The 23,468-nt window shown below is 47.8% G+C and overlaps 1 protein-coding gene across 3 annotated transcripts in view; it reads left to right on the top strand.

Annotated features, from left to right (window-relative positions):
* The window catches only part of raph1a (Ras association (RalGDS/AF-6) and pleckstrin homology domains 1a), a 54,053-nt gene that overhangs the window by 27,450 nt on the left and 3,135 nt on the right, over positions 1-23,468 (top strand). Inside the window, exons 3-17 of one of the 3 annotated variants that reach the window (XM_023805885.2) lie at positions 1,953-2,072; positions 2,363-2,465; positions 2,663-3,318; positions 4,900-4,974; positions 9,996-10,073; positions 11,796-11,955; positions 14,726-14,847; positions 15,835-15,900; positions 15,989-16,132; positions 16,450-16,560; positions 19,489-19,587; positions 19,737-19,857; positions 19,967-20,109; positions 20,545-20,599; positions 22,159-22,296. In XM_023805885.2, coding sequence (XP_023661653.1) covers positions 1,953-2,072; positions 2,363-2,465; positions 2,663-3,318; positions 4,900-4,974; positions 9,996-10,073; positions 11,796-11,955; positions 14,726-14,847; positions 15,835-15,900; positions 15,989-16,132; positions 16,450-16,560; positions 19,489-19,587; positions 19,737-19,857; positions 19,967-20,109; positions 20,545-20,598 — 2,052 coding nt within the window. In that variant the 3' untranslated portion in view covers position 20,599; positions 22,159-22,296. Of the gene's footprint in view, positions 1-1,952; positions 2,073-2,362; positions 2,466-2,662; positions 3,319-4,899; positions 4,975-9,995; positions 10,074-11,795; positions 11,956-14,725; positions 14,848-15,834; positions 15,901-15,988; positions 16,133-16,449; positions 16,561-19,488; positions 19,588-19,736; positions 19,858-19,966; positions 20,110-20,544; positions 23,432-23,468 lie in introns of those variants that run through there. The other 2 variants (XM_072714766.1, XM_023805884.2) reach the window with 2 other exon arrangements.

Below are 23,468 nucleotides of genomic sequence, written 5' to 3'. Positions count from 1 at the left end.
TGGCCCCGCCTCTAGAAATGCCACTGTATAATAGACATCTCCTACCACCCTGCAAAAAGGAAATTTCAGATTTGTGTGTGAGATGGGGTGAATTGTTGAATTAACACATGTTTATAATTCATTATCGATCTGAAGGCCAGATTTCATCTTTTGTTTTACACAGAGAATTAAATAAAAGACGTAATGTCATTCCCCTAATCTGCCTTGGCGTGCTCGGCAAGTTTCCGCGCTGTGAAGTTTGAATTTAGGTTACCAAAATAGAATAATCGATTGATGGAATCGTGGTAGAAATTAAAAGGATTTCTGATGCATCTAATTATTCATATTAATCATAATTGGATTACCTAGGGGTCAGTGATTTACGCCCCTAATGGTATGTGATACTGGTATACACTGTCTGCAAACAGCATGGGACCCCGTCAGTCTAGCGCCTGAGGCATCTTCCTGCTGCTGGGACTCTTTTTCCGGCTCCCTTGAATAGTTTGCTTTCTAGGAAGCCTCACAAGTGCTCCATGGGCCTTGTGTCCCCCAGACCAGCCTGTGAAGAGGCATTGACAGACTCCCAGTCCAGACCAGCCTGTGAAGAGGCATTGACAGACTCCCAGTCCAGACCAGCCTGTGAAGAGGCATTGATAGACTCCCAGTCCAGACCAGCCTGTGAAGAGGCATTGACAGACTCGCAGTCCAGACCGGCCTGTGAAGAGGCATTGACAGATTCGCAGTCCAGACCAGCCTGTGAAGAGGCATTGACAGGCTCCCAGTCCAGACCAGCCTGTGAAGAGGCATTGACAGACTCCCAGTCCAGACCAGCCTGTGAAGAGGCATTGACAGACTCGCAGTCCAGACCGGCCTGTGAAGAGGCATTGACAGATTCGCAGTCCAGACCGGCCTGTGAAGAGGCATTGACAGGCTCTCAGTCCAGTGCCAGTGGCTTCCTTAGCCAGCTAAGAAGAGCCTTCTGGTCAGGCTCTCTGCACTGTGTTGCTGTTTACATTCTTCCTCTGAGACACCACCCCCCCCCCCCCCCCCCTCATGGAGCTGATACCCACCGTCCCCAGAGCAAGGAGGCAGTCTTGACATCCATCCAAATAAACATTTCATGTTGCATGATGGGGTTAATTGTAAACCACAGCTTACACTAAGTCCCATGTACCATATGACTGCATGTGTGTGGCTTATGACATCACCGGCTACAGAGCCTGGGGGAGTCAACTCAGTACTGACTGCATATTTGAGCGCTGAGCCAACAGTTCCCTGGGGTCCCTGTAAGACAGATGGAAGATTCTTTGAGGATCTGCTTTGTGTGTGTGTGTGTGTGTGTGTGTGTGTGAGTGTGTGTGTGTGAGGGAGACTTGTAAAGTTGGGCATTAAACTGTGTTTTTGGAGAGTACCAAATCCAAATTTACTGGTTTGCTTTAGCAGCAGCAGTGTAGCCTGATCTCATTTAACTGGCAGAAGGTGCAGCCTGTATGTGTCTGAGTTGATTAAACTTGAGGTTTTAGCAATTTCAGTTTGCTTCCTTGGAAGATTGTTACTAAACCATTCTCCACTAGATGGCGCCTTTCCTCTTCCGTTTCAGCTAGAATAATTAAAGTTCACTGCATTACTGCTCAGCATGTCCATGGTCCTTAGCCTGAAGCCATACTTTGTTTTAGTTATATTCTTTGTATAAATGTTGGAATCTTTTGTGCAGGTAGTTGCTTCTAAAGCGCTCAATTATAAAAGCACTACTTTCCCAAGATAATACAGCGGGATTTGTATGACAGTTATGTTCTGTGAAAGATTTCTGGGTTTGGATCGCTGTACTCTGCATTATTTCTAAACTGCGATATACTATACCAACTGCTCTTGTACCCTTCAGCAACTTCTTTTACCTTCAGTTACCATAGCGACATTCCGTGCTGCACTGCACCTGATGGAGCTAAGAGCGTCTGCTGGCACTGTGATTTCAGATGGATCAGCTTTCCGACGAGGAGCTGGATCATGCCGCAGAAGAGGACAGTGACAAGGAGGACCAGGACCTGGACAAGATGTTCGGAGCCTGGCTGGGGGAGCTGGACAAACTGACCAAGGTATGGGGGTGTTCTTTGTGATTGGAAAATTTGACACTTGTCACCAGTTGACACAAAATGAGTATTTCTGTGTGTTGTGGGGCGTTTGTGGGGCGTTTGTGGGGCGTTTGTGGGGCGTTTGTGGGGCGTTTGTGGGGTGTTGTGGGGTGTTGCATATCAAAATATACAGAATGTGAGGGTTGTCAGTAATGCATTGCTGCTACAGATAGCGATGCCACCTGTTTGATAAGGTTCTGTGAGCATTCGATGAAGGTGTCAGCCCAATTTGAGAGTTCGCTCAACCCCTGCAGAGTCTGGATGATGGGAAACCAGAGAAAGTGCAGAAGGCCCCACTCAGACAGGAGACCAACTTGGCCAACTTCTCCTACCGCTTCTCCATGTACAACATCAACGGTGCGTTGGCCTTTTGTGCGGGCACCAAAAGGCACAGAATTGGTATTTTCCCCCATAAATTGCTGTTTCTCCTCTTATGTGATTTGCCAAGATGATGTGGTAGTTCTGAACCAACATGTAAACTCTAGAAGGGAGGTCTGTGTCTGTAACCTGGGTGTCCCTGTTCACAATAGGCTGATTTATTGCTGTGCTTTCAGAGGCTCTGAACCAGGGAGACCCAGTGGACCTGGACGCCCTCATGGCAGATCTGTGCTCCATCGAGCAGGAGCTCAGCAGCATCGGCAGGCCCAACAGTGGCGCCAAGCTGAGGCAGAAGCTTCCGGCAGGCCGTGGCCCTGGGGTCCGTCACGGCAGCGGGGGTGGCAGCAGCGCAGGCAGCAGCAGCAGCAGTAGCGCTCGTGCCTCCCCAGCCTCCACGGTGCGGGGGGGCGGCTCTCACAGCCGGCCACTGGCCTCTAACTTCTCCCTGGATGACATCACGGCCCAGCTGGAGCAGGCCTCGCTCAGCATGGACGAGGCGGCCCGGCAGACCTCGGCCTCTCCCTCCTCGGCCTCCCCCTCTTCCTCCTCCTCCTCCTCCACAGCTACCCTGCTCCGGGCCGCATCCTCTTCACACCAGCACCGCAGGACCGGCTCTGCTGGCGCCATCAGCAATCATGAGGTCCGCTCCCTGGGGCAGTCGCCCCGCTCCAGCATCAACTCTGCCTCTGCCGGCAGCATGGACTCGCTGGACATGGACAAGCCTCTGCGTCCCCCTGAGCCTGAGGCCCCCCCGCGGCCTGACGGCCCCCAGGGGCCCGCCACGCAGCCCATGGCCCCCCAGGACCTGAGCCCGGGGCAGTCCAGCTCAGAGGTGCGCATGTCCTCCTATCTTTATGACAGAAGCTCTCTTTGTCTAACCCTAGACTTCCTGATCCCTGACTAACTTCCCGGCTCTTTTGAAGGCTTCACTGAGCCATGTGACAGTGTCACCAGCCAGGCCCATCGGACAGAACGGCAGCCAGTTTCTCAGTGTCTGCAGATCACATCCAGTTCCCCAGTGCAGGATGTACCCAATTTTGACCAGTGCACTTTTGGCAAGGTGGAAATTGGCAGTTGTCCAGTTGATCTATTGTGGATAGAAAAAGCAGGAATATAGATGGCCAGAACCCCAACCACAGGCTCAGTGAATTTTTATTAAAGTCCACAGCTTGAAATATGTTCCCTCCCTTTGGAAGACGGTACAGGGAGAAAACATGTGTAGGAGGTCGAGTTATCCCTCTTTCTCCTTTTATTGCAGCCATGTGTAGAAGTGCACTGTTTCGTGACAGTTTTACTTCCTAATTATGTCATGGTGGTGCGACCATTTTAAGTTATTACTTTTTGCTGTAAATACGACGGGTTCAGATGGAAGCAGGGGCACCGTATACAAACGGTCTGTTCTGAAAATGCTGTAGCGAAATCTAAACTAATGCTGCCCATTCACGCCCCCTGTTGACAACTTATTGTTGTGCAGGGGGAAATTGTGCTGGGGCCCAAAAATGAAACACAGGCCGAGTCACAGCAAGCTTTCCCCATCAGGAGTGACGAGTTCAGCTGGCTCTGAATATGTCACACAAACATCTTAGGTCCCGCCGGCATCCTTATGCTGGCTTTTATGCAGAGCTGCATGTGTGACTCCTGCAGATTTGAAATCACACTCTGCTTGGTTGTTTAGAAATGAGTCAAAGCTCGGGTCAGCGCATGATGTAAGTAGTCTTTGACTCGGTGAGGCCTGCTCATACACTGAATAGTACTTTTAGTGTGGGATCTTGGTGAACACGCACCTCTACGTCACCCCCCCATTTCAAAGCCTTGGTACCTCTCACTGACTGTCATTTGTGTTCAGTACATAGTAAATGTGTATTTTCTGAAGACCCTGGAAATTGGAAAACCCAGAATGGTATGTGTGTGTTTTTTTGGGGGGGGGGTTGTACACCACAGTTGTGTGTTTTTGGAGCCTGGTGGGACATTGTGCATTTCTTAGTCCCCATAGATTGTGAATGTTGGAATGTTTACGCAAAACGGTCATGAAGTTGCTGCAACTCAACATCATGCGCAGAGCGATGAAGGGGCAGCTCTTAGGCTATACTAAAAGGGTTATTTCCTGTACCAAAGTGTTTATCAGCATGTATGAGGACCATAATGTAAAAAACATTTTAAATAGCTCTAATTTTAGATGCTTAGCTGTTTCAATTCAACTTCAATTGAATACTTTGGCTTCTGGGGGACTGTCCTGCAACATTTTTGCTTCTGAAATCCCATTTTGCCGATTTTTCCACTGATCACTATTTGATGCACAGCCATCCTGTGATTCTCTGCTTCCACGCCTCTGTGAAGGATCAGCTGCAGTTGTTTGTATAATCATGGCATTAACTTTCCTTGTTTTTTTTCTTCCCTCCGTTTCTGCACCAAGCACTCCTATCTGGACAGGGAAACCTCCCTCATTCTGAAAAACATTGCAGGAAAGCCCTCTCACTTGCTGACACAGGTGACGCCCTCTTTTGCTTGTTTGTCTTTGCGCACCCCCCCCTACCCCCCCCCCCCCCCCCAGGTGCTGCTTTGTAACCCCACACCCCCCCTCGCCCACCTTGAGAAATGGCCCTGTTTTCATTAGGTCATTATGTACAATAATTAGTATTGATATATATAGATGACCTGCAGGTATTTAGGCAGAATTAAGTGTGCGCCCAGGTCGATACCTGATGATCCTGTGAAACAGGCCCCTTTCTTCTTTTCTTAACGCTCGTTCTTTCCCCTGCTCCTTCACTGTCCCCATGTCCACCCCGCATGGTCTCCTGTGCCTGGCCGCTCAGTGCTTCTCTTCTGCAGCTTTGAGCGTTTCCAGAATCTTCCTAATGCGTCAGTCTGCGTTGTGCTACCACTGGGGGGGCACTTCAGAGATGGCGTGCGCATGTCAGTTCAGTTCCTTACGTCGTGGCAGTGCTGTCACACACTTCGGAGTACATGCACAGGTAAAGCAGTGTAAAGGGGCATGAGGGCATGCATGTGCACATTTGTGGGCAGTGCCAGTATGGACTTCATCTGGGCAACGTGCACTTTGGACCTGCAGGTATTCTGTGTTTGGATTAGAGTGCAGCAAGTGTGTGGGACACCATAGGTTGAATACTGTGGTCTTTTAAATTACTGTGAATTTAGCAGAATCTTTCATGATATCTGTAAACTCGAGCTCTCACAACTACCCTGGGGTCAGATTGACCCCAAAGGCCCATGTCGGGTGACTTCTCATAGTAACATAATGTAGGAGCATGTAAGGTTTAGGATGGAATGAGCAGATAATAATAATAATAATAATTGATACTTTATTGATCCCTGTGGGGAAATTGTCTTTACGCCTCCCTCAACTTGCTCTTTTTTTGTAGAGTAAGTTGTCCGCAAAGGGTAGCTACCCGTAGCAGCGCCCAGGGAGCTGGGGGTTAAGGGCCTTGCTCAAGGACCCGCAGACGTGCGGAGGCTGGGTTTGAATCAGCGACCTTCTGATTACAGGCACACAGGCTTAGCCCACTGAGCCACACGCTGCCCTGTATCCACAGATTACATCACAGACAGACAAAAGCAGATCAGAGGTATTGTGCATGAGGTGTCGTTAATGTTCCTCTGTAGGCCTCCTTAGACTGACTGCAGTGATAATGTGGCAAAGATCATGAGATGGACGGTGTATTAGATTCCTCTAATGGGCCTCGTGGTAAATGCAGAGCGTTTCTTACAGTGTGCAGACTACCACTCTCCTGCACAGCAAGTGCAGAGTCCCATATTCCCCTAATGCAGTCCTGCATTAAGATCCTGCCCGGTGATGTGTACATATGTGAAAGCTGCTGTCTAATGGTTATTTACTCTGCTTGAAAAGGTAAGTGGGTGTCTTGGACTGTCTGACAAATTGACCTGAAAACACAGGCTGAAGGCATCCCATTTAGCCGAGGGGAGGGGTCACGGCGACCAGCACTCATTATGCAGGTGTCTGTCAACATGCGTCCGGCTGAGTGACGTCTGATCGTATACATGTCTGAGGTTCATAGTAAATAATACACACTGATCGGAAAGCGGATGTAGCAGGAGCTTAGCGGGTGTATCACTTAGTGTAGGATAATGGGTAGCGCTGGCAGCTGGATAATGACCCACTGTCCATTTCCACCTTGGAATACAGTATGCGCACTGTAATGAAAATGTGATGGACAGCTACAATAAGCAGACAAAATACAGATACAGTAATATTCTGTGCTGTTTCGTTACATGAACAGAAACTTACTGTACAGTACAACATTTCGCTGCAGCTGCAGGCGCAGTCTCCTCTCAGCTCCTGATTTCGTACTGCAATTCCTGCCTCATTTTTCTTGAAGCTTAAGTGCAATCTCTTTTTATAATAGTGTTGTGGTTTTATATTTCAGCTATTTGCTGTAGAGTACTGTGTGTGTACTGTATCTCAGCACTTCATGCCTGTAGCTATGGAGCCCGGTCTCCGGTGTTCCCGCTTCCATATGCAGGTACCTGTATGTACCTGTAAACCTAGCTATCAGCTTTGTCACCATATGCAAGACTAAACAAGCAAATTTGTAGCCTTGACATAAATGTCAGGAGTGAGTCTGAATCTCAGATGTTTGCTGCTAGACTTTTCCATTACTTTGGTGCCCAGTAACTGATTATTCCAAAGAAGGTAATTTCACTCCAGCCGCGGCCAGAGAGCCCAGCCCTAGAGAGTGAAGCAGACGGACTACTGGATTTATGGAACCAGCAAAGTTGCGGATGTACTCTGGTCTTAGACCTTTCAGTGATGTTTAGGTTAGCAGTAACACCTTATAGTCCATGCAAGACCTAACCGGAAGCTGGTGGAGCGAGGCCAACACGGGACTAATATGCTGACATTTCATAGTCCTTGTTAGGGCTCTTGCTGCAGCATTCTGCACCAGCAGAGGTAGCTCACCCAACCGACAGGGCATTGCAGTAGTTCAGGTTAGAGGTTATAAAGGTATGTGCTGATGTTTTTGCATCCTGAAGGGAGAGCATTGCTTTTACGTTTTTCTAATTTGATTATATGGAACAAATCTGTTTTAACCATATTATTTATTTTCCAGAGACAAAGCTGAGTCAAAAGTGACACCAAGGCTTTTAACCACTGTGCTTACATAGACTAAGCAGCCATCAAGCTTAATGCAATCAGCAGCACCCTGGGCTTTATGGCCCAGTTGTTACACCTGTTTTGTCAGAGTTTAACAGACGGAAGTTACTGGCCATCCAGCTCCGAACCTCAGCCAAGCATATCTGTCTTTGACAGCTACTGCAGTTCATCTGTTTCGCCAGATATGTACAGCTGTGTGTCATCTGCATAACGATGAGAACTCACACTGTTTTCTAATAATACCACCAAAAGACAGCATGTAAGAGTTGAACAGGATTGGCCCCAGGACAGAACCTTGCAGCACACATAGGTGAACTGGTGACAATCAGACATGAGCAGAACCCAGACAGTCCCTGCCTGTTGACACCACCCCAAGTTTATAGCCTTGGTTTCTCTATTTTGGAATCATTAGTAGTAATGCCTCAAAACCTGTAAAGTTTTTCTGGGAAAGAAGTTGGTATGTGTGTCATGTTGCATATGATTGATGTTTCTAAGTATTCTAGGTATTAAAATTCATGGCATCATACAATATCAGTGCAGCGAGGAAGGACTCGCACAGAGAGTACAAAGAGAATTTAGATACAGACAATGAAAGAAATAAAAAGTGCAAAAGTGTTGGGGGGGTGAAATACAAAATATTTGGTCCTTTCTGGACTCAAGGCTACAGTAATTATTATTTTTTTTTATCAGTGTTAAATATCTTTCACTCCATTGATTAAACTTTCAAGAAAACCCAAAGCCGTTTTGTCTAGCATTGAGGTGCACAGCTGCTGGTTTTACGGCACGGACATCATTGAAGAACAAATCAACTGTCTTCAGATGCTACAGCTAATTGGAATCTGCCTCAATTCATTCTAGGGAGAAAAAACCCTCACTTTTGCTGACATGGTGTGTGACCCCACATTGTGTAGTCGACGTGCCCCATGCACAGGGTGTGTGACCCAACATTGTGTAGTCGACGTGCCCCATGCACAGGGTGGCCTCAGTCTATGTGCTTTTTTGCTGAACACCCTTTGTGGCCTGTGTTTGTGTCGTGTTCAGCCCCCCAGCTGCAGCTGAGATCATGTTTCGTTTGTTTGCCACATAAGGCTGAAGGCCAGAATTGCCTGTCTGAGGGAGTTAAAATGCTTGAGCTGCCTTTCACATAGTATGTGTTGTTAGAAGAACCATTTTAGCTGGTTTGCAAGCCATTCTATAGCTGTGCTTATATGTCGCTAAAAGGCATAATTTATCTGCGTAGTACGTTTGTCACTCTGCTGTTGCTAAATCAGTTACTTGCCCCAGTAAGGGGCAGATTTGCTTACTGTCAGCAGGGGGGGGGGGCATTACTTACAGAACACATGGTAAAGGCAGCTCCATCAGCACAACGTGTGTGTTTGGGGATTACTGCCCCACTCTCCCCGCTCCGCAGCTGTTTGAGAGAGAGAGAAGTGTGGGGGGAGACGGGGAGGGGGAGGGTTCTGCACCCCACCGCTTGCCTGCATTTGTAGAGTCTGGCACGTCTCTGTCAGAGCTGCACTAGAAGGATCCACTGCCCTCGTGCTCTCAGTTTCAACAGGCAGCTCGGATCATGCTGTCATCTTGACAGCTTCTCCCCCGGCGTCCAAAGCTGGCGTGATTCTCTCGGGGGCAGCTACACCAATCCGACAGGCTGTAAGCATCTTATGGACGATCTAGGCAGTCGGGGGGCTGCTGGGTTTGCCTGCGTTGCTTTGCTGGCTTTGCTGAACTGTTACTGTTCTTGGTGGTTTCTGGTCTTAATGAACATCTAGGCTACCTGTGGCTGAATGTATAAGAAAGATCTTTTCAAGAGCCAATGAGTGTCAGCGCTTGTGTGCAGCAGTCCCACTCCTCTCTGGATTGCTGCTCTTACTCTGGGGTATCGGACTTCGCCACATCCTTTCTGCAGTCTCTGCTGAGCTGTATTCCGAACGTTGTGCTTCCCCTGACCGACTGTGGATAATTCCAAAAACACCGGGTCTTCTCAAATGCAGCTGCAAAGGGAGCTGTGAAATGACAGATTCCCTCACCCTTCCCTGAGGAGGACCGCTCCAAACGCCGTGTCTGGGAAGCGATGTCCATGAGAAATTGAGCGGCACGGAATTTGTTTTTCCTACCACGACCGCGTACGGAAACGGAGCTGGTCGCATAGAGCGTGACGCTATGGCTTCCTGTTGGAGAAGCCAGGTAAGTGATGGGCTGTCAGAAAAGAAGAATGAATGTCTGTTCCAGAACTGGGCTTTATATTCCCATTACTTGGAGGAACATGGAATGGCTTGGAGAGCCTGCATCTGTCGTGGAACAGGGTTTTCCAGGATAGCCCTGTTACTGGGTTGTCTGTGTGCATGCCTTCTAACACCTGTCTTGTCTGCCCATAGGAGGAGCAGGCTGCCAAGCTGAAGGCAGAGAAGATACGGGTGGCTTTGGAGAAGATCAAGGAGGCACAAGTGAAAAAGGTGTGTTTGCTAGTGCATTAGAAACCAACATGGTGGACAAGCATGCATGTATACACAGAGCCATAGGATGTCACTCTACTTTAAATCCTGAGCTGATGGAAGCAATGTGTTTACAAGGAAGCTGTTTGTCCCTCACAGAGCTCCTGTGAGAGAAATATAAACACCAGAAATGGGTCATAGTAACTTAAGTCCCCATGATATCTGTGTGTGTCTGTGTCCAATTGTTTCATTCAACACTGCAGGGCTGCAGCAGATGTAATTACAACGAACCTAATCGTATTGCTCTTGATTCAAATGTAATATTTAATAAATAGGTCACTGTTTCTGTGCATTTATGATTGTGTAAGCTTCATGAATTGGGTTCTAGTGAGCATGTCTCTGAGGGAGATAAAAGCAACTGACAAAGGGAGGGATGGAGGGAGGGAGGGAGGGAGGGAGAGAGATGAACACTGAAGTCTTAATGAGGAAGCTGGACGCCGTGGCTGATTTAAACTGACAGACCGGAGGGAGAGCAGGGGGCTGGTGGCTGAAGTGGCTCCGTGGGCATTGTGAGCCTATGAATGAGCCTTATGAAGCTGCTCCCTGACCCAGTCACCCAATGAGAGCAGGGGGCTGGTGGCTGAAGTGGCTCCGTGGGCATTGTGAGCCTATGAATGAGCCTTATGAAGCTGCTCCCTGACCCAGTCACCCAATGAGAGCAGCCTTTTATGCACACATCCTTTCTGCGTGGCGGCTTTGCTGTATATGAGCAGGTTCCCGCTCGGCTCTGTTCACCACACCCTGCTGCTTCTGGGCAGCCATGCAGAGGGCCTTTGCCCTGAGGAGAGAGTACTGTAGCTCTGCTCCAGCCCTCCATTCCTGGATGCTCGAGCTGAATGTGCCACGTGCAGCATGACCTCAAAATCGCCTCCGGCCCTTGGCATGGATGTGGAGTAATCTGCCCATCAGAGGGACCCGTGCCACATTTCCCTAGGCACTGTGGGTGGCGTGGGTGGGGGGGGGGATTATCAATCTAATCGCACAAGTCCTCCATCAGGTCTGCTTCGTCACTGCATGCTGTCATTGAGGGGTCTCTCAGTTCATCAGTTTTATGTGAAGAAAGATTCTAAACATACTGTGGCACCTAAAGAGATTTGTGACTGGAACATTTATGGAAACTTTATCTGATACTGTATCGCAGTGTGTAGCTGTATCGCAGTGTGTAGCTGTATCGCAGTGTGTAGCTGTATCGCAGTGTGTAGCTGGCTGCAACTATATTAAAAATGTCTTGAGTATCAAGCAATGGGGTAACCAATGGCAGGTGAATCATTGCTTGTCTTTAAGTAAATAAAGTTCTGCACTAGTTTTAGTCCCATTGTTACAGCAGTTTTTTTACATAGATTTCTTGTTCCAACATTTGTGATGATATATATCCCAACAAACAGGATGCAACATTCCTGTGCAATACACTGCAAAACTATAGTAAAATGCACTCCTTTTAGGCCTGTTGGACAATTTAAGGTATGTCTTAGGTGAGTGACTGTGATTTGTGATCCTGTGTTCCTGGGCTCTGAATTTAATGATCTGTCTTTTGTATACACAGTTTCAGAGTAGATGTAGCGTTTTTCATATTTTCCCGAACTGAACCAGGAAATGCACTTTTCCCATTCACGTTCCCTGCGCAGTCACTGCAGAATGCCTCGTGGAGCTTTACAGACAGTTTCCTTACCCTCTCCATCCTAGCTGGTGATCCGAGTGCACATGTCGGACGAAAGCTCCAAGACCATGATGGTGGACGAGCGTCAGTCTGTTCGACAGGTGCTGGACAGCCTGCTCGACAAGTCCCACTGTGGCTACAGCCCAGACTGGTCATTGGTAGAGACCATCAATGAACTCCAAATGGGTAAGTGCAAAGGAGTGTTCTGGGCAGCATGGAGTACTCTACCATACCCTAACAATATCACTGCACCTCCATGAATTTTGCCTTTGAAATGAATGGAACCTTCTGAGCTGGTTTCTGATGGACAGTCTGTTTTAGGTCTTTCTTTAGAAACTTGTGCTGCAGTCTTGGGAATCTTGTGGTCTGGCAGTCGCCTTAGTGCTAGGAAGACGTCTCTGGTATAATATGTCTTGTTGAAAAATGAATGCTGTAGCATGTTATATATGGAGGTTTCTGGGATAAGCTCTCTCTCCTCTGGGAAGTGTCACACACCTTCTTGAGGGGATGTGGCGTACATTTTAATGTTTGGTTGAGCGGTGAAGCTTCTTCCGCTGTGTTTGCCAGGTTATTAATGGCTGTGTGACTGTACCGGCATGTTTCTGGCATAGCAAGTCTTTCTGATGTTTGGCAGGGAGCACTTCCTGTCCATGCAGACATTGTCTGAATTTACTGAATCGTGTTCTCTCTACCAAGGCACCCATGCAAATGCTTTCCCAGCTGTGTGCCAGCTCTGGGTCTCCTACTGCTAGGCCTGATGCTGTCCACAAGGGTTTTATAGTGCTGAAACAAGAAGTATTTGTCACATATGGCTTATTATAACGTGTGCACTGTTCCTCACGTCCAGACCGGGCAGAGACTCCCACTGTTCTGCTGGAGAAGAGAAAGATGTACTAATCGGTGATAACAGATCTGTAAAAACAGTGCGATTCCAATCGCTCTGTCCTCAGCGCAAAAGGCAATTAAAATCAATTTCATGCAGCTGGTGCCCTTCATAGGGATGCAGACGGATTAGTGACAGCAGTACTGTTTACTGTTTGCTCTGCTATCGTAGGTACGATGTATTGCATTATGCTACAGAAAGTTCCTGAAGCACCATGATCCCTCTGGTATGGAGCCACGCTTCCCCGCTTCTCATGCCTTCCAAGCCTCCTTGGTTGCTCTCCCATGACAGCTGGCTTAGTCATGGCTCATTCTTGCTCATATGGCCCTCTGCGCAGTTCCAGAGCAGTCAAGCGCATGACCTAACCTACATGTCCAGGGCTGTGGGCTGGAGCGGGGTGTCAGGCCCTGTGTGCCGGAGCAGGGTGGGGGGGCAGCCCATCTGAGTCGGACTCGGGGAAAATGTCTCGATCCCTGACTAAAGCGGAGGCAGACCGTTCTGTTCAAAGGCCGGGTGGGGTCTCTATGGGACAGAATGGACCGACAGCCATGTGGTCCAAAAGCACGCCTGGTACCGTGTGCGAGGGCTTCCAGCTCTACCAACAGCCCCACTGGGCTGTATTTCACACAGGGGCCCTCGTCCTCCTGCTGGTCCTGTAACTGTGGGCCCGGGGAGCCAGGATTTCACTCCGCTTGGTTCTAAATTAAGCTCAGCCTCACTGCTGCCTCACTGCATGACTGCCACTGAAATGTTAGCTGAAGCCTCACTGTAATTTTATGTGTTAAAGTGAAATAGTTCAGCAAGATTGCATGTGCAATTTAAGATAATTACACGGCACTTTTACCATTTGCAGAAAGAGGAGATATAAATGCTTAATTCAATTATTAAATTATTGAATTTAAGTCCATATTACCTAAGCAGTAACACAACCATTTAGAAACTTATCTCCCTGTGACCCTGACCGGAATACATGGATGGAAGATGCATCCGATTCAAATCCGAACCAGTGGTGATATTAATGGAGAGTCTGATTGGTTGAGAGAGCAGGATTTCCTGAGGCTGTTGCAGTCAGCTTATGAGCCTCACCCTAAAGCTTCCTGCCCCACTGGGAGGGCAGATAAACTCCATCCTTTCTGCTGGCGACACAAATAGCTCTTAATGGGTGTAAATTGAAGTCGGCACGGTCTAGTTCGGACACATTATGACTGATTAAGGGCTGCTGAAGATGAAAATCTGAAAATACCAATTCCAGAGTGACTGACCTTCAAAAGATCCAAACTGGAAAGCTGCCAAAACACAGCGCCAGCCCCCGTAAATAAAAACACGCACAGCTCCCCCAATAAATCTTTGCCTGCGATGCTAATGTGACTGCAGAGAGATTTATGCCAGAAAATCTCTGCGCATTGCCAGCTTTCTGCTTTTATGTTAAAATAAAATGGAGAGTTTGGCCAAAAGTGACTCACTTTTTCTTGGAGTATCTGTAAGCAGAAACACAATTAGCAAGTTTTATTTTAAGACATGATTCAGTCTTTAAACGCGTAATAAACTAAAACTAGTGAATTCGGTTAATAGGTGCGCATCAGGAGTTTTCAGGAGTCCAGTGAACTTGTGTATTTGTGGTAACAGTGGGATCAGTCTGTAAATGTGCGGGATGAATGAATGTGCAGGGCGGCTCGGTGATGTTTATGGCGGGGGTGGGGGAGCTGTTGGATGGCGATGAGGCTGATGCGAGAGGAGCATCTTCCAGCTGCTTGGTCATGATGAACTCGCTGCTTATTGTGACCGGTGTGTAAGCTGCTGATGGTGGTAAATGTTGAGTTATCGGTTTGGTGATGGTTGCCAGTTAATGCTGAAGTTGTTGGTGGTGGTGGAGATGTTGGCTGGAGATTGGGGTGGGCACCTTCATGTCATGGAGGTGTGCATCTTTACAGTCAATGTTTTCTGCTGATGGAATTCTTGTCCATAATCTGTTGTACTATCGATTTTACCTCCTTAGTTTCTTGAAATGTACTTAATGTACAAATGCAGTAAGAGGGCTTGTAGCTCTAATCATGTGTTTTTGGTTTCCCATAGAGCGTATCTTTGAGGACCATGAGAACCTGGTAGAAAACCTGCTGAACTGGACCCGGGACAGCCACAACAAGCTGATGTTCATAGAGCGGATTGAGAAGTACGCTCTTTTCAAGAACCCACAGGTGAGGCTCTGGAAGCGCATTCCCGACACACGCCGCATATGCGCAAAAACACTCTCACACAGGATATACGCATCTAGTGTGTGCCTACGAGCAGATCTCAGCAAGGCAGCCTGCCTGCCGTTTGCTCGAAAGTAGGTCACCGAACTGCGTGTGAGACTGAATAATTGATTGCATGTGTGACTGCAAGGCAGGTTTCAGTCTGCATATTAAGAGTCATCCTCTCTCTCATAGATAGTGCTGGTCTTTGCGTGTTATAGAAGACACAAGCAAAACACAAGTCGGTTTTGAATTTACTGATCTGCCAGTGATGACGTTAATGATAGTGTAGTTAACCATTTTCTAGTTTCAAGTTTGGGGGCAGTGTGTGGCTCAGTAGGCTAAGCCTACCTGGTTATGAGTGGAAGGTCGTTGGGTTGAGCCTGGCTTTAGTAGAATAGTCGCATTTCCGTGGGTCCTGGAGCGAGGCCCTAGGTCCACAGGCCTCATATGTGGCTGTCCCCTCACTGAGACCGCCAAGCTGCTCTAGAATGCACTTCCTCACTTTAAATCACTGTTTGCACTGCTGCCTGTATATTGTATTGTATACTGTACAGTTTTTTTTTATGCTGTATTACAAAGACGAGAGAGGAACAGCATTTCGATTCCGTTGTATGTTATGAACATATAGGGAATTGACAAAAGCCGATATGATTTGATTTGAAGCATGCTGTCACCTATATGTGTCTCTTCATCTACGCCATCCTGCTCCCCTGAGACACAAAAAGAATTTCAAGCATCAAGTACATTTGTGCTTTGAACTTACTGACCGATTTTTACCTGAAAGCTCACCTTTCTTAGAAAAGCGATATGTAATTGATTTAAATGGGTGGAAGGTTGCATGGTTACATAGTGATTATTCTGTATGTCACAGTCCATGTTGTGAATATCTTATCTCCTCCTCTTTAATCGTCTCTTTGTCTCCCATGTCCTTTTCTATGTTACTGCCAGAACTACTTGTTGGGCAGGAAGGAGACGTCAGAGATGGCAGATCGGAACAAAGAGGCTCTGCTGGAGGTAAGCGACGCGGGGGGGTGCGGGGGGGATGGAAGGCATCAGGGAAGCCGTCTCGTCTGACCATCACGCTTGTGGTCCCTCCCTGCAGGAGTGTTTCTGTGGCAGCTCTGTGTCCGTGCCGGAGATTGAGGGGGTGCTCTGGCTGAAGGAGGATGGCAAGAAGTCGTGGAAGAAACGCTATTTCCTGCTCCGTGCCTCTGGAATGTACTATGTGCCAAAGGGCAAAGCCAAGGTTTGTGTCAGAGCATGCGCACGCAAACGCTCCACAGAATCCAGGATCCAACTGAGCGGGACACTAAGGGCAGAGTAACAGGCTCATAGGACAAAGGAGGATTTTCAACCCTTCCCTCCCCTCCCCTGGTTGCCACCTTGCTTCACTCCTCCCAGCACAGTTCACTATTAGCACCACCTAGTGGAGGAAGCAGGGATTTCACAGATGGCTCCCCAACATGTCTGCTCAGCCTGTGTCTGGATTTGCATGTGTACACGCATACAGAGAAGTACAGCCTCAAAGGCTTGTCTGCTTATTAGTCACCGCTTCCTCCCCAGGCCTCCCGGGACCTAGTGTGCTTCCTGCAGCTGGACCATGTGAACGTGTACTATGGCCAGGACTACCGCAGCAAGTACAAGGCCCCTACGGACTACTGCTTCACCCTCAAGGTGAGACGTGCGTCACTGTGAGCTGTGATGCCCCGTTTGATAACGTCCTCTGGGGTTTAGCTGCACATGCAGTTAACTTGGCACATGGGCAGTGGCAGCTGTCAGCTAAAAACAGGGGGGTAATTGAGGAGGGAAGAGCTCAGCCCACTGCCTCCTGTCACTGTACAGGCTGGCTTCTTTCTGCAGTGTCCCTCCTTATTTCTGCAGTGTGTTACCCACGATCAACTGTAGCGACCTGGATTGATAACTGGTTAACGGATAGGAAGCAGCGAGTAGTTATAAGAGGCTCAATGTCACAGTGGGCCTGCGTTTATAGTGGGGTACCGCAGGGTTCAATTTTAGGACCACTTTTGTTCCTAATTTACATAAATGATATAGACACCAATATATACAGTAAACTGGTGAAATTTGCAGATGACACCAAGGTGGGTGGTGTAGCAGATACTGAACTAGCGGCTCAGCAGCTACAGCGGGATCTTAATTTAATTAGTGACTGGGCTGACACCTGGCAGATGAAATTTAACATAGACAAATGTAAGGTACTCCATGTAGGGAGCAGAAATATAAAGTACAGGTATTTTATGGGACCTACTGAAATAAAGGTAGCTGATTATGAGAAAGACCTTGGTGTGTATGTTGATGCTTCCATGTCTCATTCTCGCCAGTGCGGGGAAGCAATAAAAAAGGCCAATAGGATGTTGGGGTATATCTCCAGGTGTGTGGAGTTTAAGTCAAGGGAGGTAATACTAAGATTATACAATTCCTTGGTGAGACCTCACCTAAAATATTGTGTACAGGTTTGGTCACCATATCTTAAAAAGGACATAGCGGCCTTAGAAAAGGTGCAGCGTAGGGCCACAAGAATGATTCCTGGTCTTAGAGGAATGTCATACGAGGAAAGGTTATTTGAGCTAAATCTGTTCAGCCTCAAGCAATGGAGACTGAGGGGGGACATGATCCAGGTCTATAAGATTCTAACAGGTTTGGATGCTGTTCAACTGAATAGTTACTTCAGCATTAGTTCAAATACAAGAACTCGTGGCCATAGGTGGAAATTAGCGGGAGAACATTTCAAACTGGATTTAAGGAAGCACTTCTTTACACAGCGTGTAGTCAGAGTATGGAATAGTCTTCCTGATAACGTAGTGCAAGCTGAATCCTTGAGTTCCTTTAAATCAGAGCTAGATAAGATTTTAACAACTCTGAGCTATTAGTTAAGTTCTCCCCAAGCGAGCTCGATGGGCCGAATGGCCTCCTCTCGTTTGTATAGTTCTTATGTTCTTAACCAAAAGTATTAAATGGAAAATTCCGAAAATAATTCATAAGTATTAAATTGCCTGTCATTCTGAGCAGCATGATGATATCTCACCTTGTCCAGCACAGGACCTAAATCAGCCCTTTGTCCAGCGTATCCCAGCCTTCGCATTAGTCACTTAGCAGTCAACGTTATCAGATGGAATCTCACATTATCACAGTGCTTGTGCTTAAATAACCACCCTCCCCTTTTTAGTAAGTACTTATGAGGACAGAATATTGTTATAATTATTCAGTTTCATTATTAGTTATTGTTTTTAATCTCTTATTGTCCCTAATTTATAAAATTAACTTTATCACAAGTATTTATGTATAGGAAAAAACATACTGAACCCGATCAATGCTCTCTGCATCTTCAGGCGTCCCCTGGGGGTCTTGGAACATATCCCCCATAGATAAGGGGGGAGGACTACTGTACTTTCAAAAATATTAAACTGTAAAATAATGTTACAGGGTTTGACACAAAGTTCTTTTATAAAGGTTAAACATTAAGATGCTTATCAAGAGTGTCAGATGTAACAAGAAGCAGTTATTCAAAACAGTGTCTCATGCACTTTAAATTACGAGGAAGCAAAACAAAATGTTATTCTGATATTAATAAATGACAAGAATAATACAGAATAGGGTCAAATTGGACACTAAAATTTGAAAGAAATGTTCAATAACCAAAAGTAACACTATGTGAAATAAATTTTCTGCTCTCTCGCTATCTGATTATATCTCACGCTTAAACCCCTGATCATCATGCTAAAAAGCAGAGAGAGATGTAAGGATAGACCTTCAAAGTCATTCATTTGACCAACATGATGTCAATATATTACCCTGACTGTTGATCTGTAAAGAGGCATAAGTCCACTGGCAGGCTATTCAGTGTGTTTTTGCGAATATAGAATTAGGAGGGTTTTCTTTGCACTGATTTGCAGGCGACCCGCCCATTTTGAGGCAGTTCAGCTCTCCCCTGGTCCTCAGCACCCCTTCAGGCACACTGGCCAATCCTTCTGGCCTCTAGGTGTCACGGTTTACAATGTTGCAATACAATTTACAATCTTACAATAGTGAATGTTTGCAAAGAAGAGAGAAAATGTGTTTTTAAACGACAATAAGATTTTATGAGGTAAGGCATTTCAGAGTTACTTATTTCAGAAATTAATCTGATAGAAAGGGTAACACCAGCTCTGCCTCCACGGACCAGCTGCCTTGCTCATGGCTGAAACACACTGGGCTCCTTATGAATCAGAAGCTGTTCCAGGACTCTTCATTACAAGTCAGCTTCATAGTGGAGCTTTTTGTAACATTTGCCATTTGTCATTATACAAAGTGGGGACATAATGGTGAACTTGTGTGCAGCGAATACAGTTTGACTGCATATACAATAATCAGTCTCTACAATAATGCAAGCTGACGGTTTGGGGAATAATTAATTAAAACAGAGCTACAGGGGAAAAAAAAGCAAAAGCATGTGTTTGATGTTTTTTCTTTACCCTATTATCTTTTGAAAGATAAGGGAGAATTTAGATCAATGTCTTGGTGTGACTGAAGGTGGGGATAAGTTTTTGCTGCCATCTTCTGGGCTGAATATGTCATGCACATTATCTCTTGTTTTGTTTGACACAGCATCCTCAGATCCAGAAGAAGTCTCAGTACATCAAGTATCTTTGCTGTGATGATGTCAGGACTCTCCACCAGTGGATCAATGGGATCCGCATTGCCAAGGTAATCACTATCAGGGATCAAGAGATGAATCTTCTGCTGCACACTGGGAGGCAGGGCTCTCCAACTCTGATCCTGGAAAGCTACTGTCCAGTAGGTTTTCTGTTCAACCTGGCGTCTGATGATACCTTTGTTTCCATGTGCTATTGCAGTACGGGAAGCAGCTGTATCTGAACTACCAGGAGGCCATGAAGCGAACAGAAGCCGCCTACGATTGGTCCTCCTTGTCCAGCTCCAGCATCAAATCTGGCTCCAGCTCCTCCAGCCTGCCAGGTGTTATGACAGAAAGATGGAGATCTCACACAAATCTCTCACACAAGCAGCAGGTTAAAGTATGTGTGCTGTGACATGCAAACACTCAAGCCCTCCATCTGTTTTCTAGAGTCCCACTCCAACCATTCCAGCCAATCAGACAGCGGCGTGTCGGACGCCGCCTGCGTAAGCCACGCCCGCTCCCAGAGTGTGGTCAGCTCCATTTTCTCTGAGGCCTGGAAAAGGGGCACACAGCTACAGGAGAGCAGCAAGGTGAGGCCTGGCCATTTTACTTGCTTTGTCTCACCCCCACCCCCCCCACATTATTCCCCACCACCCTGTCTTCCTGCTGCCCTAAGCCATCCATACAGCAGAAGGCAGCGCCATGCATAGATTGCCTGTATTTTGTGGATTACTGTATACATTTACAAACTGTCGACTTGCTTTGTATAAGTATGTCTTTCAAGCATTCTCATCAAATTTTTGGATTCCTTCCCGGCATAGGATGAATCATGCAGTTCACCATGTCTTTGTGTGTCCTGAACTTGCTGGTCCTGAAAATGACTGGATGAAGAAGACCTTTTTTGTATTTTCAATAACATGGCTTATCTAGCCCTTCTGTGCTCTTCTGCACAAGGAAGAGTAAAAAAGCATGCCTGTCAATGTTTTTACTCTCCTCATCTCTCTCCTCTCCCCTTGTCTACCCAGGGGTCGAAGGTCAAGTCTCGCAAAGCCATGCCCTTGTGCACTAGTGGAGATTGAGGTTAGGGGTTTGCCAGTCCTTTAACTGTGACCCTGGAGTCTGTAATCCGCAGCAGGGAGATTTCGATGAGCCCGCCAGCTTGTCCCGTCCAGCCTGGCTGGCTCCTGAAGCGGAATGCTCGCTCACTCTGCTGATATATTGATTTTTATCTTGTTTTTTTTCCGTCTGTTTCATTAACATAGTCCATTCACAGAGCACTTTTAATTTAATCCCCCTTCCCTGTTTGATGGGTCCTCCCCCTTATTGGATTAACCCAGCTTGTCAGTCTGTTTTATCCTCCCCGAGTGGGAAGTGTGATTTACTGAAGTGTGCAGGTAGTGTCGATGTGGTGCACATGTTTGCGTGCGTCACGTGTTGTGATGGCGCTCGGCTCTGGCCTGGCAGTGATTTAATTCCGCTACAGTCTTCCCTGCCCCAGCCTGTCTGCTGACAGACCCGGATGTTCATCCTGTTTCCAGGCTGATGTCAGCTTTTCTGTCAGTGGTCAATCTGCCACCTTCATAAATCAGTCAGTGGATCCCAGATCCAGGCTTCCAAGTCAGTCAGCTCCCAGTGTGCCTCCACCATGGTGCCAGTCGAACTGCCAGAGCTGATCGTCCCTCTTTCATTGTGGGGGGAAAACATGCAGCCTTGTGGAACACAGATGCTGATAAGCCATCAGTTAGACCAGTTTTTTATGTGTAACAGAGCAAGGATGGGAACTGTGCACATGTGTGAGAGCTGCAAAACACTGAGCCTCCCAGTGAGATGTTTACCTTAGCAGTCTGCCTTGTTTCGTTAAAAGTCAGATTCTCTTCAGACGTGTTTCTCATCAGTTGTTTCTTGGTGTGAGGGTTGTGAAGGTATTGTCCTGGCTTTGTGTTGCTTAATGCACCATCTCTGAGCTTTGGTTGAATGGCTTGTGAGAGTTTTACTTCACACAAAAATGTTCGGATGGCAGAATGAAAAATGATTGGTTCAAAGATGACCAATCAGATTGTAGAGGAGCAGGGTCCAAGCAACCAGAGGAGGCGGGACCAAGACATCTGATTGGTCTTGTTGCTTGGACCCACCTCCTCTTCAATCTGATTGGTTCAGAGAGATAACCAATCATTTTTCATTCTGCCCTCAGAACATTTTTGTGTAAGTAAAACTCCCATGAGCGCTTGAATGAAAATCCACTGTTGCTGGTTCCTTCAGGGTGTTTTTCAGTTTCTAGCAAGAGTGTGTGTTGGTACCTTATGTGCAGAAGAACTGAGACTTGCTTACCCGTGCTGACTTTAAAGAGAGGAGGAGAGACCATTTGCTGCAGTTATATCTCTCTTCCTCACGGTTTAAATCCTGAACATTATCATTAATATTTTGTCTCTTGCATCCATGTGATTTTCATACTTGCATTTTGCTGGTTTATTTTCTGTTGTGCTACGCTGCCACATTCTGTAAGTGAGTTTTAAGCAGAATAACCAGTATTGTGTTGTCACGTGTGGTGCATTGTGATGCATTATGGAAACTGCTCTTCTTGGAAATGTCTATCATTTTGTGGCTCCATTGTCCTTTTACATTTTAACTTCTGATTGCAGGTGAAGGCGGAGTCTGTCAAAGGTCCCTGCCTCCCCCATCCTGCCCCTCAAGCACGAAGCAGTCTGCCCAACGTCCCAGCGCACCCCTCACCTCCACCCCCTTCCCTGGCCCACCCTGTCCCTGTTCCACCTCAAGCACGGAGTAGTTTACCCAGCGTTCCTCCGCAGGCATCACCTCTACCCCCGATCTTAGCCCATTCTGCCCCAGCTCCACCTCAAGCATGGGGCAGTTTACCCCATGTCCTGGCGCACCCCTCACCTCCACCCCCTTCCCTGGCCTACCCTGTCCCTGCTCCACCTCAAGCACGGAGTAGTTTACCCAGCGTTCCTCCGCAGGCATCACCTCTACCCCCGATCTTAGCCCATTCTGCCCCAGCTCCACCTCAAGCATGGGGCAGTTTACCCCTTGTCCCGGCGCACCCCTCACCTCCACCCCCTTCCCTGGCCCACCCTGTCCCTGCTCCACCTCAGGCACGGAGTAGTTTACCCATATCACCTCCCCCCCAGACCCTGCCCCAGCATTCCCCACCTCCAGCATGGAGCACTTTGCCCAGCCCCCCCGTGGAGCAGTCACCCCTAACTCCACCCCCACCCCTGATATCTGACATGCCGATGCTGCCATCACCTCCAACCCCAACCTCCACCTCATTCCCTCCCCCACCTCCAGCTCCACCTCAGGCTCGCAGCAGTTTCCCCAATGTGTCTGCTCAGCCGTCGCCACCGCCCCCTCCTCCACCCCCACCACCTCCTCCACCTCCTCCACCTCTTCCCAACCAATCCCACCACGCCACCCCAACCATGTTCGCCAAGTACAGCACCATCACCCGCCTCAAGAATGCTTCACAGGCCAACAGCCAATTAAAGCCTTCCTTGCTGGCCCAGCATCTAGTGGCCCCTGCCCCACCACCCCAGTTCATCAAGCCCCAGTCACCAACGGCTGTCAATGTCCCACCTCCACCTCCACCTCCTCCTCCACCTCCCATGCCGGCCCCTGGCTCTGCCATGGCTGTGCTGAAGCTGGGCCCTCCTAGCCATGCCATGGCCCAGCCCACCCCTCTGCTCCGCCCACAGCCTATACTTCCCATTGCTCACCTGCAAAGCAATGGCTTCCCCCCTCCACCACCACCCCTCAGCAGCAATGGCCTCCAGCAGGTCCTTGCCCAGAGGTTTCCCAATCTTCCACTGGATATTTCACCCCCTGCCAGCCATGAAGAGACACCACCTCCTCCTCCCCCACCTCCGCCTCCCGCTCCAGTTCCACCCCCACCACCCCCCTTACACATGCCAGCCCCGCCCCCTCCACCTCCTGC

The sequence above is a fragment of the Paramormyrops kingsleyae genome, chromosome 1 (genome assembly GCF_048594095.1).
Source record: "Paramormyrops kingsleyae isolate MSU_618 chromosome 1, PKINGS_0.4, whole genome shotgun sequence".
Classification (NCBI taxonomy): domain Eukaryota; kingdom Metazoa; phylum Chordata; class Actinopteri; order Osteoglossiformes; family Mormyridae; genus Paramormyrops; species Paramormyrops kingsleyae.
This window is presented reverse-complemented; position numbering and strand designations above follow the sequence as displayed.